Source organism: Populus nigra, chromosome 11, assembly GCF_951802175.1.
Source record: "Populus nigra chromosome 11, ddPopNigr1.1, whole genome shotgun sequence".
NCBI classification, from domain to species: domain Eukaryota; kingdom Viridiplantae; phylum Streptophyta; class Magnoliopsida; order Malpighiales; family Salicaceae; genus Populus; species Populus nigra.
Genome location: NC_084862.1, coordinates 16,269,877 through 16,282,621, shown reverse-complemented (window position 1 = coordinate 16,282,621; position 12,745 = coordinate 16,269,877). Strand labels below are relative to the sequence as shown.

The following is a 12,745-nucleotide window of genomic DNA, read 5'->3' as shown; positions in this document are numbered from 1 at the left end:
TCATTCTTTGAAGTTCGAAGCTTCCATGGTTTAGCCACTTTTTATCGACGATTCATTCACGCATTCAGCACCATTATGGCCCCAATTACAGAATGCCTAAAGGCCAAGGTTTTTAAATGGACTCCAGCAGCAAATACAGCATTCCAGCTTATTAAACAGAAGATGACGGAGGCACCTGTTTTGAAACTTCCAGATTTCTCTCAAATTTTTGAAATTTCTTGTGATGCCTCTCACGTGGGTATAGGAGGTGTATTAAGCCAGGCTGGACACCCCATTGCATTTTACAGTGAGAAATTAAATGACACCAGAAGGAGATACTCAGCCTATGATCTAGAGTTTTATGCTCTAATTCAGACATTGAAGCATTGGCGACCATATCTTATCCACCGTGAGTTCATTTTATTTACAGACCATGATTCATTGAAATATTTACATTCACAGAACAAGTTGAGTCCTAGACATGCCAGGTGGATTAGTTTCCTGCAACAATTCAGTTTTGTTATCAGACATAAAACTGGTCGTGAGAATAAGGTGGCTGATGCATTTAGTAGAAGATCTCATCCTTCCACTATCCTGTCAACTAACCCTTCAGGTTTTGCTTCCGTGAAGACCTCTTATTCTACAGATCCAGATTTCCAAAAGATCTGGGAATCTCTCCACAGCAAACCTCCCACTTCCATAGCAGAGTACGTTGTCTTGGACGGGTATTTAATTAAAGGAGGCTGTATCTGCATCCCAAAGGGATCAATGCGTGAGTTCATCATTCATGAATTACATGGTGGAGGGCTTGCAGGACACTTTGGTCAGGACAAGACATATTCACTGGTTGCAGATCGGTTTCACTGGCCAGGTATGCGAAAGGATGTTAATACTATTGTGAATAGATGCAGGATCTGTCAATTGAATAAGGGAAACAAGACTAATGCTGGTCTTTATACTCCCTTGCCAATCCCACATCAACCATGGCTTGAGTTGAGCATGGATTTTGTCTTGGGACTTCCCAGGACAGTTCGGGGGCATGATTCCATTATGGTGGTGGTGGATCGGTTCTCAAAAATGGCACATTTTATTCCCTGCAAGAAGACTTTTGATGCCTCTCATATTGCATCTTTGTTTTTGAAAGAGGTTATACGGCTGCATGGCATTCCACTATCTATTGTCTCAGACAGGGATGTTAAGTTTGTCAGTTATTTTTGGAAGACATTGTGGACAAAGTTGGGAACAAAACTCCTTTTTTCTAGTGCCTTCCACCCTCAAACCGATGGGCAAACTGAAGTCATAAACAGAAGTCTTGGTAATCTTTTACGGTGTTTAACCAATGAGCATGGCGTCAGCTGGGATTTAATTCTGCCCCAAGCAGAATTTGCCTACAATAACTCTGTAAATCGGACTACAGGGCACACACCTTTTGAGTTGGTATATGGATTGCACCCTAGAGTACCTACTGACACCATTTCTCTACCGTTACCTCAGAAAACTAGTGAAGGCGGCCTAGATTTTGCAACCTTTATGTCCTCATTACATAGCAGCGTCAGATGTAAAATGGCAGAGCAAGTGGCTAAGTATGCTGAACATGCAAATCGTCACAGACGGGAAGTGCAGTTTGCCGAAGGAGATCCTGTATTGATACGATTACGGCCAGAGAGATTCCCCCCTGGAACTTATAGCAAATTACATGCTCGTAGGGGTGGTCCTTTTAAAATCTTGAAGAAATTGGGAGACAATGCTTATGTGGTTGATTTGCCTCCAGAGTTTCAATTTAGTCCCATTTTCAATATTGCAGATCTCACGGCCTACCATGGCCCTCCGTCAATTCTTGCAGACCAGCCTACACCGTCAACAATCCCTCATGTTGTTCCTGCACCGGAAATCATGGATTCTATTTTAGCACATCAGTACGTGTCCAACAGAAGGGGCGGTTATAACAAATTCTTGGTTCAATGGGCATCCAAACCGCAATCAGAAGCTGCATGGGTACATGAGAAGGAAATCCAACGTCTGAATCCTCAGTTACTTCACGATTATATTCAACAATACTTGCCTGAGGCAAGTTGCTTGGGGAGTGAGGAAATTGATGCAAGTTCGAGTATTCCAAGTGACAACACTACAGTCCAAAGCAAGCAGAAGATCATAACAACTGACAGGGATCAAGTTAATTCAAGCAAAGGAATACATTCTATAGAGGCTACAACACAAGTGATACACGTTGGCAAAAGGGGAAGTTACAATCAATAACTGAAGATCATCTCAGACTTCCAAGTGGCAGAAGAAGTTATTATAACTGTTATTGTTCTTATCTTAAGTAGTTATTTAAGTATTAACTGTAATATGTATTTCTATTTAATGTAGAATGTTTGTCTAGATAGGAGATGGTAATACAGTTCTTGTCTTTGGTGTGAATCCAAAATGAGAGTGATTCTCTTGAGTGGTGTGAGGCTACTTGTTCTATCTTTCTTGTAATTTTTATTTCCTGCAATAAAATATCAGCTTTTCTTCTCTTTGTCAATTATTTCTTCGGTTATCTTCTGCTGGAAACAACACTAGTGAATCTTGATTCTGTTTTGTTATCGTTCGACATTAGCTATGTGTTAGATAAAGATGTTTATAACTGCTCATAGTTTTTTTTATAATTAATATTAATAATTGTTCCGTGATATTTAAAACTTTTCACATTCTTAGTTAAATCTTCTTCATCTGTTCCAATAAACTAATTCTGATTAATTGTATCACCACCTCCGATTGTAGCTGTTGGAGCAGAACCTGTAACAAGTCGTTTTGACATAAATGGAGCGGTTCTTTCACAAATACCATCGGGGCTAATTTCCCATTCTTTATGCATTTGGTATTTCAATTCATCAAGAACATTCTGGTGTTCTTGATATTTCAATTCTTTATGCATTATAGCTGGTATTTCAATTCATCAATTTATAGGAAATGTACTCACTAAATTTAAACACAATTACTTTAAATTTGTTGAGCCCATATAAGAGTGAAAGAAAAAGAATCAAATTAAAAGAAATGGATAAAATGGGTGGTAATTTAAAGATTAGCATGAAAAGTTCATTTTGGTCCTCATGCTTTTCAAGTTATAAATATTCAATCCCTTAAATTTTTGAAAATACAATTTGTCTAAAACTTTATTTTTTGTTAGTTTTAGATTTCTAATTCCATAGAGGAAAAAGAGTGGTCAGATTTTGACAGAGAAGAAAAAAAATCTTGATTGACTACAAAATTGATTTTAATATGAGCGAGCTACTTTTAATTACAAGAGTTTCACATGAATGCTTACGAATGAAAACTCAATAAACTCATTAAGTGGACACAAAGCTGACGCTTAATCCAATTAAAACAACAATGCTTACTCTTAATTTAATATCATATTAAGGGCACTGTCGTCACTCATCCTGCCAAAAACTTCACAAAGGGATGAAGCACATCCTTAGCGTTACGATGCTCCCACTCCACTACTGACTCCCACCATTCTTTTGGATATATCTTTATGCTTATGAGAGAAGATGGCTCGCCATTTTCAAGCAACGAAAAACAAATTGGAATCCTCTTGAGCTCCTTACATCCTACAATCCAAATCACTTCGAGAGAATCACAAATCAGTTTTGCACTACAAATGCTTTCCAGTTCTGGTAATCCAATCAATGACAGAGCTCTTAACTTTGGGAGTTTGAATCCGCTGCTACTGCTTTCTTCACCCGTAACCTCTTCTTCATCTGATCTTATTCCACCTATTATCTCCTCCATTTTCTCACAGTTAACAACTTCAATCCTTTCCAGGTTTACGAGGCTTGGCAGCAAGACAAGAGGGAACAACTTCTTCATACTTCTACATCCATAACAATAGAACTCTTTAAGACCAGAAAATATACCGTTGTAAGATGGCAATGGTAGTGGAGCAGAGCAGAACCAAGAAGATGAAACCAAGCTCTCCATGGTATTGCAATCCTTAATGTGGATGACCTCCAGTTCAATTGCATTCTTTATTAGAGAGGAAACATAGCATAAACTTTTTGCACCATCACATTCAACCATGGTCAGTTGTTGAATGTCCTTCCAGAACATGTCCTGAAAATCTCCGTCTCTGTTGATCGTCAATTTATCCAAAACAATTACTTTATCTTTGCCATCTGTATAACATTTTTCACGTGGCAGTCCTACAACAATTCTGTATTCTGTTAGTGATCGGGTCTTATCCCGAGAATTGAGATACTCCACGTAGTCAGAGTAACCTTCAAAATGGCAATCCAAAGTTTCCAACTTCCTCAAGCATCCTACTTCCTTTCCTTTAACTGTTACCGGAGCATATCTTCCATGACTTAGCCCTTCCTCTACTACAAAGACTTGCAGGTGAGAGAGTTTAGATAACAACCCACTAGGAAGCTCCTTTTCACCACATCCATTCATTCTAAGATACCTCAGGTTGCATAGACATTCCATGCCTTGAGGAATCTTTTCAAGTGCCCAAGTACCAGAGAGATCTAACCTCTTCAGTGCCTTGAGCTTTTCTAATGACGGCACATGCCTTAACATATCACAATCAATGAGCAATAATGCAGTGAGACTCACCAATTCAGAGACAGAATCAGGTAGTTTTGTGATATTTGTACGAGACAGATCAAGAACCTTGAGCTCATACAACTGCTCAAAAAATAAATCTGCAATAAATTGCAACTTTGAATTGTCGCATAACAGTAGAGTTGAAAGACTGGGACACCTCGGTGAATGCGTGGAAGGAATTTCTTCAATCTGGTTATGCATCAGTGAAACTCTAGTAAGATTCTCTGTCCACTCCTCTGCACCCGGCACTTCTCTTAACCGTGCACCTGCTTTAACCATGCTTTGAGAGTTCTCTTGCAGTATTTGCATCGCCATATCCCTAATCAAGTCATGCATCTTGACACATCTATCATCATAATACCCTTCCTTAGCGCTTTCCAATAGGCAGACTCTTTCGAGTTTATTCAGCATCGAGTGGCCTTTGTTAAATTCTGCCTCCCTACTCTCCAGCCCTTTTATCACTCCCTCGTCAATCAAATAAGCTATCAAATCCTCTCTACGGATCTCAAAGTCTTCCGGGAATAATGCACAGCACAAGAAGCATTGTTGCAGTGCTGCCTCACTTAGATGGTTATAACTATATCTCAGTATGTGGAATACCTCAGGCTCCATATCATCTTTCCTAACTCTTGATTGTCTCAGGTCCTCTAAAGCATTCCTCCACTCGTGTATGTCCTTCACCCCCTTCATGATTCCAGCCATTGTTATAATTCCCAGAGGCAAACCATCACACTCCTTTGTGATAGATTTTGCAATTTGTTCCACTTCTGGAGAAAGTGCCATTTGATGTCGAAGTCTCTCAATAAACAAAGTCCAAGCTTCTTCCTCCAATATAGGACTTACTTTGATTTTGTGTTCGGTATCCATCTGTTGACAAACCTTTTCTAATCGTGTTGTAAGAATCAGCTTGCATCCCTTAACAGCTTGGATAGGAACTCCCACCTTGCGTGGCTCAATAGCCTTCCACAAATCATCTAAAATCAAAACCCATTTCTGTTTCTTCGTTAATTCTTTTGACAATTTGGAAGCTCTATACAGCTCCTCATCTTCAGTAGAAAGATCTAAACCAATCCGTCTGGCGATACTGTTTTGCAATTTATTAATGCTGGTATCTTGTGAAACAGTAATCCAGTAAACATGGCAGAAAGTGCCTCGTCTTTCTAGAAGCTGATTATAAATGTGTGTCACCAATGTCGTCTTTCCCACTCCGCCCATCCCATAGATGCCAATAGTTGAAACTTCATCGTGCATCAACCAAGACCAGATAGTCTTCTTATGGTCTTTGAATGCTTGACCCACCAACTTTGTCGTTGGTACTGCATCTACTTTGATCGAATTTGTGTTGCATGTGAGCCCTCCTGAAGAGCTAGCTCCAGCACCAGGCTGCACTACCCCTCGAGTCCCATTCTCTGTATCATCCTCCATTAAAAAATTATAGATCTCATCCCAACTTCTTCCAAGTGCGTGACCCATTATATCTGGTGCTTGTGTCGTTCCTGCATCTCCTGCCAAATTGACGACTTCATTATTGTTTTGTTCTTGTGGAGTGGTTGAAATGGCATTATCGTTAACATTGCTTGAACTTGCTATGCTTTTATGTCTTTTGTTGTCACGATGCACAGCTTGAAAAGCTGCTTCTTGAACGTCTTCAGGCACTTTGTCACAAATTGCAACACCATGCCCTCTGACTCCTGACAAATGCCATTTGATCCTCGAAACGGAAGTAGCGGCAGCAAATTTATAGCCACAAAATGTACAGTTGAAACGACCATCATCCAGCTTCTCAACAAAATCCCAAAATCGATCATTCGGTCTAGCCATTTTCACCGCTTTCTTCTTTGGCCCTTCAAACATCAAATAAAAAAATTGTCAAAAGTAAGGCATAAAATTGGATGTTGAATTAATTGGAAAATAAGAACTCAATCTTAAAATGAAAATTTAGAGGAAATCATTATTTTTTAAATAAGTAAGCAAAGGAAAAGAGTGCAAACCTCAAATATCTTACAAAACATTAATGCCGTAAGTGTGTTCACAAAATAAACTGAATCTGTATAATTAAATCAATCATTACAAATTCTAAAATTAAATAGGCACTTAACTATATATTTTCCTATAGAGATGCACTTCAAGCAGATAAAAAAATTATAGCAACTATTGAATAATTTAAATAATTATCAGAAAAGCAATCTAAGATAAAAATTTGGAAGAAACTCGGCTTTTTTTGAAGATAAGCAGTTGAAGTTGAAAGCAAAATGAACAAAGTTATAATATGAGTTTGAGTTCTATAATGCATAGAACTCAAACTCATACTTTTATTTGGAAGAATCAAAACAACTAATATTAACAATGAATTTGGTATGAACTCTAGAAGGCAAGGACTTTAAAAGTTTCTCAATAAGATTTCAGCAGCTTGCGGTTTACTAAAAAAGATTCAAAAACAAAGACAGAAACAAAATGAAGAAGATGAAGTATAAACACTTTACCTGGATTCAAAAGAATTTTAACAAAAGAATCATAAGCTAATTGCTGAGTGGGGAAACGTGTGGACGCGCCCCAATGTTGAAACTCTGGGAAAGCTGATCTGAAAATGTAAGCACAAGAATATGAGAAAGAGTAGGCAAACTAGTCACCTGTCAAGCTGACAAGAGGCACTCAACAGACAAAAGAAACCTTGAGAGCAGCTGTTTTCAAGATAAATAGTTTAAGTTGATGGCAATATGTAAGAACAAAGCTAAATATGAGTTTTGAGTTCTAAAATAGATCAAGCAACACATATATAATTAAGTTCTACCTGATTGATCAATCTACAATCCTACTTATTAATTCTACAACCAAATGGGCAAATCTTATTTGAAACAAAATTAGTGGTAGAAAAACAAGAAAAGAAAGTAGGATTTACCTTTCAAGCAAGAAAGATACAGATCAAGAACACTATACGAGATGATTGGCAGATGTCAGAAAAGGGAAATTAGGAAAAGGGAAGCAAAGATCATGAGAAAGGTTTAAGAAATTTGGTGACGGAAATCAGGAAATCAATGGTATACAGATCAAGAACAGAATACGTGATGATTCGATTCAATCAGAAAAAGGAAGCACAGATCATGAGAAAGGTTTAAGAAATTTGGTGAGGGAAATTAGGAAATCAATGGTAAACTGAGAGATCTCTCTCTTAGTGGAAGACTAGCTATTAAAAAAGTCACTGCAATTTGCACGCAACTTTATGTTTTTTGATTTGGAGAAGTCAATAGAAATTGGGTGGAAGCTACAACTCCACCTACCAAAGGTAAACAGCAAGCTTATTTTTAGTCAATAATTGTCAGTCCCTTGTGCTTTCTTTGTGCTGTATGCAAAGACTAGTCTCACTGCCTCCTGGAAACCACCAATGTCACTTTCATGAATCTCTTGCTTTATTTATTCGCACTAACTATTCAACGTGTTCACCCTTTTCCTTTTTGTTGTTTTAATTTAATCAGTACAGCTAACTTATATTTAGTCTGTCAGTAACAGCTGATCTCGTGAAGGAAAGCACGGGCAATTAATTGATTAACATGGAGGACTAGATAATTATTTCTTGTGTAATAGGGCAAATCCCTTGTGCTCTCTTTGTCCAATATGCAATTATTACAGATGATCTCCTGATGTCTTAAGCAAGGTGTTCCAAGTAGTCAGGAGAGCATGGATACATATGCGTTATTTTTTCATCCATCCTGCTGCCAAGAAATATGGTGCTCAATCGAAATATAAATTGCAGAAAGGTGCTTTCCTTTAGTCATTAGCTTGCTTGGAATGGAAGAAATGCCAGATTTCCCAATATTCAAAGTTACAGTGTGTAATGTTTTGAAAAAAAAAAAAACAAATAGGAAAAAGGCAACAAAGCTTTTGAAGGTTTAAAAGTAGATATAAATGAATAAGCGGTATTATGATAATTGAATAAAATCTTACTAAGTATAAATAGAAAAAATAAGAAAAAAAGAAAGAGGGATCTGAAATTTGAGATTAAGAACCGGCAGGATGAGACACTATAAGATTTAACACTTTTACTGACGGAATTTTTCCGTTGGTGTAAGACACATATTTCGTCGGTAATTAATTTACCGACGACATCAACGACGAAAATGCTCCGTCGGTGAATCTTTCATCGGTAATTTTTTATCCGTCAATAAATCCATCGAAAATAAAAAAAAATTTACCCGCTTCATTTCATCGGTAATTCCGTCGGTAATTATTTAAAAAAAATTAAAAAAAAAAATTCATTTTATAAAATTATAAAATAATTAAATTAACATAAATCAACATTGTATAATACATACTCAAAATGCTTGAAAACAAAATAAGAAAATCAACTCAAACAAATTTGTAACAAATAAATAAAATGAAAAAATAAACTCAACTAAAAAAATTCATATGAAAAAAATGAAGTTGCAATTGCTAAAAATTTAAAAATCCTATAAATAAATCAACTAAAAATTAATCTCATATGAAAAAAACAAATCTCACAACAACATTTATACAATTATTAAGAACAAAAACAATTAAAAATAAAATAAAAAACAAATATAGTGAAAAAAATCAAGAAAAAAAAAGAAAAATCTTACCTTAATGTAGTTGCAAGTGAAGCTAAGGAGAGAAAAAAAAATTTCCTAAAGCATATTAATTAAAAAAAACTAAGAGATAAAAGAAGAAAGAAGAAGAAGACATACCAGAGCATGGAGAAAAAGAGAAGGAGATGAGGAGAGAAAAGAAGAGAAAGAAATAGATATTGATGTTTTTTACATATAGTGAAGAAGAAGAAGAAGAAGAAGAAGAAGTAGAAGTAGAAGTAAAAGAATAAGAAGAAGAAGTAGAAGAAGAAGAAGAAATAAGTCTGTCTCTTGTGAAATAAGGGATTCGGGCTTTTTATTGGGGCGCGTTAGCGACGGATTTACCGACGGATAATTGAATATTAATATTTTTTTAATTATTCCGTCGGTAATTCCATCGGTAATATTTAATTTAAATTTTTAATTTCGTACAAAGTTTTCAGAAACCGCCAACAATTACCGACGATTTTTCAGTCCGTCGGTGATTTCGTCTGTAATATTTAAATGAAAATTTTAAATCAATTGAATATTTTCAGAAAACCGCCAAATAACACCGACGACTTTTCAATCCGTCGGTGATTTTGTCCGTAAAGAACAACAATTAACAGTGCAATTGAAAAGTGAACAGTTCTGGAGCTCTCTGGAAAATACCGACGGATTTTGTCCGTCGGTGATTCCCTTTGTAATTGACATAATGAACAGTGCAAACAAGTTTACCAACGGATTTACCGATGGATTTTACCGATGGAATAACGTTCGTTGGTAAATCCTGACACGTCATCATTTTTTTTGCTTTGTTTTAATTTTTTTGTCCCTCCGTAATTCCCTCGGTATATACCGAGGGAATATGTCCGTCGGTAAAATCCATCAAAAATTTACCGATGGAAATATTCCCTCGGTATTTCCATTTGTATTTATCGGTTTTCTGGTAGTGAGAAGAAAAGGGAAAAAAGAAGAAGAGGAGGAAAGAAGGAAAGATAAAGGAATGAGAAGAGAGTTAGAGAATCAAGTTTAAAATATAAGATTTATGTTTTGATGTGTATAAACGTGTTTTTTTAGCTTTAATTTACTATTTTGTTGAAGATTAGGGTTTTGAAGATTTTGTTTTGGGGTGATTGATGAATTTATTTGAATATTATAGGTTAATTGTTATGGGTAATGAGTTATTTAGTTGATTTTGGAAGGTTCTAGATAAAAATGATGATTTTGAGTTATGGTATGTTTAAATGATGAATTTAAGTTAGAGATTTTGGTAAATCAGTACGTAATCTATGGAAAAATCTAGGTTTGAAGTTGATGATGATGAAATTGCAGTTTGGTCCCCTAGTTTATGAAAATTACAGTTTAGTCCTCGAACTTTAGAAAAATTATAAAATGGTCCCTGGAGCATAATTAGAGATTTTGGACAGAACTGAGGATGAATTATGGGAAAGATTCCAGTATAGTTATGAATTTATGATATTTTCAGTTTGGTCCTCTAATTTGAGAAAATTACAATTTGACCCCTAAAATTTTGATAAAAATTCCAACATAATTAGAGATTCTGAACAGAAATGAGGATGAATTATGGGCAAACTTCTAGTATAGTTATGAATTTATAATATTTTCAATTTGGTACTCCAATTTGACCTCTAAAAATCTGCTGAAAATCTAGATTGGTTCCTAGCTATATATTAGCTGTTTCAGATTGGTTTGATGAATAATTGTTGATTATTTAGTTAACTATTATCAAGTATTATTATTTGTTTTTTATGAATTAAATTTCAAGAAATCCATTTAATTTTTGGGTTTTGGGGGAAAATGATTAGTTTAGTTAAAAAAACATATAGGGTTATGGAATAGACCCTTAGTTAAGTGTATTAAAAAAGGTTGTATATTCTTTTCGTGTCTTTTTTTTAATATGTCTTCTTCATATTTAGATAATCATGATATTCTACCTAGGGTACATCAGTAGGCTTTCTTTTGGTATCTGCTTTTGAATCAGGTAAGTTGATAATTTTCCATATGCATGAGAAGTAGTAGTATAAAAAATTGAGTTAACATGAATTGGATCATGTTTTTTGATAATATATATTGATTATTATTCTTGTTATGATAAAAAAAAATAATCAATTATTGAATCTAAATTCTTAATATTAACTAATATATATTTTTGAATTGATAGCTCCTCATTTGATTGATGTCATGAGTTAAGCCTTGAGTTATGAATATGTTTGTTTGATTATGATATGAACCTATAGTATGTCAGTCAAAATATCAATACTAACAAGGTAATGTTAATTTTTGTGCACATCGTATCTGAAACCCTAGTTGGTCGGAGGAGTCACCAGCCTGTGTAGACTGATCATCATATAGTATGAATCCTCATGCTCATTGTATTTTAATTTTCTAACGAGCTTTGCCTTATGATATTATTATTATGACCTATTTGAGAAACCTTCTTATAAAAACCTAAAGCCATAATTGTATATATATTCCTCATTATTGTATTATCTCGTGTGTGTGTGTGTGTGTGTGTATTGAATGCTATTTATTTATTGAGTTGTTGAACTCACTCTCTTATTTTTTTTTCAGGCTTATAGTTTCTTAGCAGGTCATTTTTGTTGGATCTTCAGAACATGCTTTTTTTGATGTAATTTAAATTAACTCTTATATTAAGATAATCAAATTATATAATGAAGTTAATTGCATTGAACTCTGATTGAGTTATTTAAAGGATAAGTTTGTATATAAATTTTGATTCGCACAAGTATAAAATCTTAGAGGGTACATTGTCTATATGCCAGTCATGGGTTCAAGAATCGGATCGTGACACAATAATTCTGTTTTGATTGCTCAATTACTCTGGTACGGATAAAGTAGTCCAGTAGATTTGTTATAAACAGAAAAGAAAAGAAAAGTGATTAACTTCAATTCTTTAATTTATTTAAGAAATAAAACCATTTAAAGACCAATATTATTCCTGCATAAATCACAAAGCTGGTATAAGATCACGGATCTATAGGTAACAACCCGATTAAGAATCCTCCAATATGTGTTGAACCCAGTGGAATCAGAAAGATTGAGAAGACAGAGAAGGAGAGAGAGGGAGAGAGAGAAAGACGGGGAGAAGAGAGGGAATCCACAGCAGTTCTCATTCATTTTTTGCATGCCCATTCTGTTACAACTGCCACTATATATAGGCAGAGCAGAAGACGGTGCTGACTTGACGGCCTTCTCAGTGATGAGAATTACAATTTATTGAAACGGTGCGCATAAGTAACGGCTTAACAACAGCTTAGTACGGTGCGTTTTGTCAAGAAATCAGAGGCAATTAAAAGTTATCCCTCCACCATTAATGTTAATTCCTGAGATATGTATGCATCCCTTCATGTGTTGAAATCTGAAGGCCTTTAAGATGAATCATTATTTCTTCTCAGAAAAAAAAGAAAAAGAAAAAGGGGATCATTTCTTATCCATAATTGAAGAAAACGTGTGCTGCACATTTTTTTGCCAAGGCAAAATGCATTTTCTCGCTAATGACAGCATGGATTATCCTTGAAGAAACCAACACGCAGCCCTGCCACCACCAACCCATACACCAGATAGCGACTGAA

At 35.4% G+C, this 12,745-nt stretch overlaps 1 protein-coding gene across 3 annotated transcripts; it reads right to left on the bottom strand.

Moving 5' to 3' along the window:
• Window positions 1-3,220: 3,220 nt before the first annotated feature.
• On the bottom strand, window positions 3,221-7,896 carry LOC133668612 (probable disease resistance protein At4g27220). 3 transcript variants are annotated; one of them, XM_062088570.1, is made up of 4 exons: window positions 7,469-7,896; window positions 7,053-7,150; window positions 6,561-6,616; window positions 3,221-6,413 (listed from the first exon to the last, which is right to left on the bottom strand). In XM_062088570.1, the coding sequence occupies exon 4, from the start codon at window positions 6,388-6,390 to the stop codon at window positions 3,400-3,402; it is 2,991 nt and encodes a 996-aa protein (XP_061944554.1). In that variant the 5' UTR covers window positions 6,391-6,413; window positions 6,561-6,616; window positions 7,053-7,150; window positions 7,469-7,896; the 3' UTR covers window positions 3,221-3,399. The 3 variants fall into 3 exon arrangements, with proteins under 3 accessions (XP_061944554.1, XP_061944553.1, XP_061944555.1); XM_062088569.1 differs by lacking the exon at window positions 6,561-6,616 and having other exon boundaries at window positions 7,469-7,895; XM_062088571.1 differs by lacking the exons at window positions 6,561-6,616; window positions 7,469-7,896 and adding an exon at window positions 7,240-7,413.
• Window positions 7,897-12,745: the final 4,849 nt, after the last annotated feature.

Coding starts and splice junctions, on each gene's coding strand:
- LOC133668612 (XM_062088570.1), bottom strand. CDS start 6,390: ATGGCTAGACCGAATGATCGATTTTGGGATTTTGTTGAGAAGCTGGAT.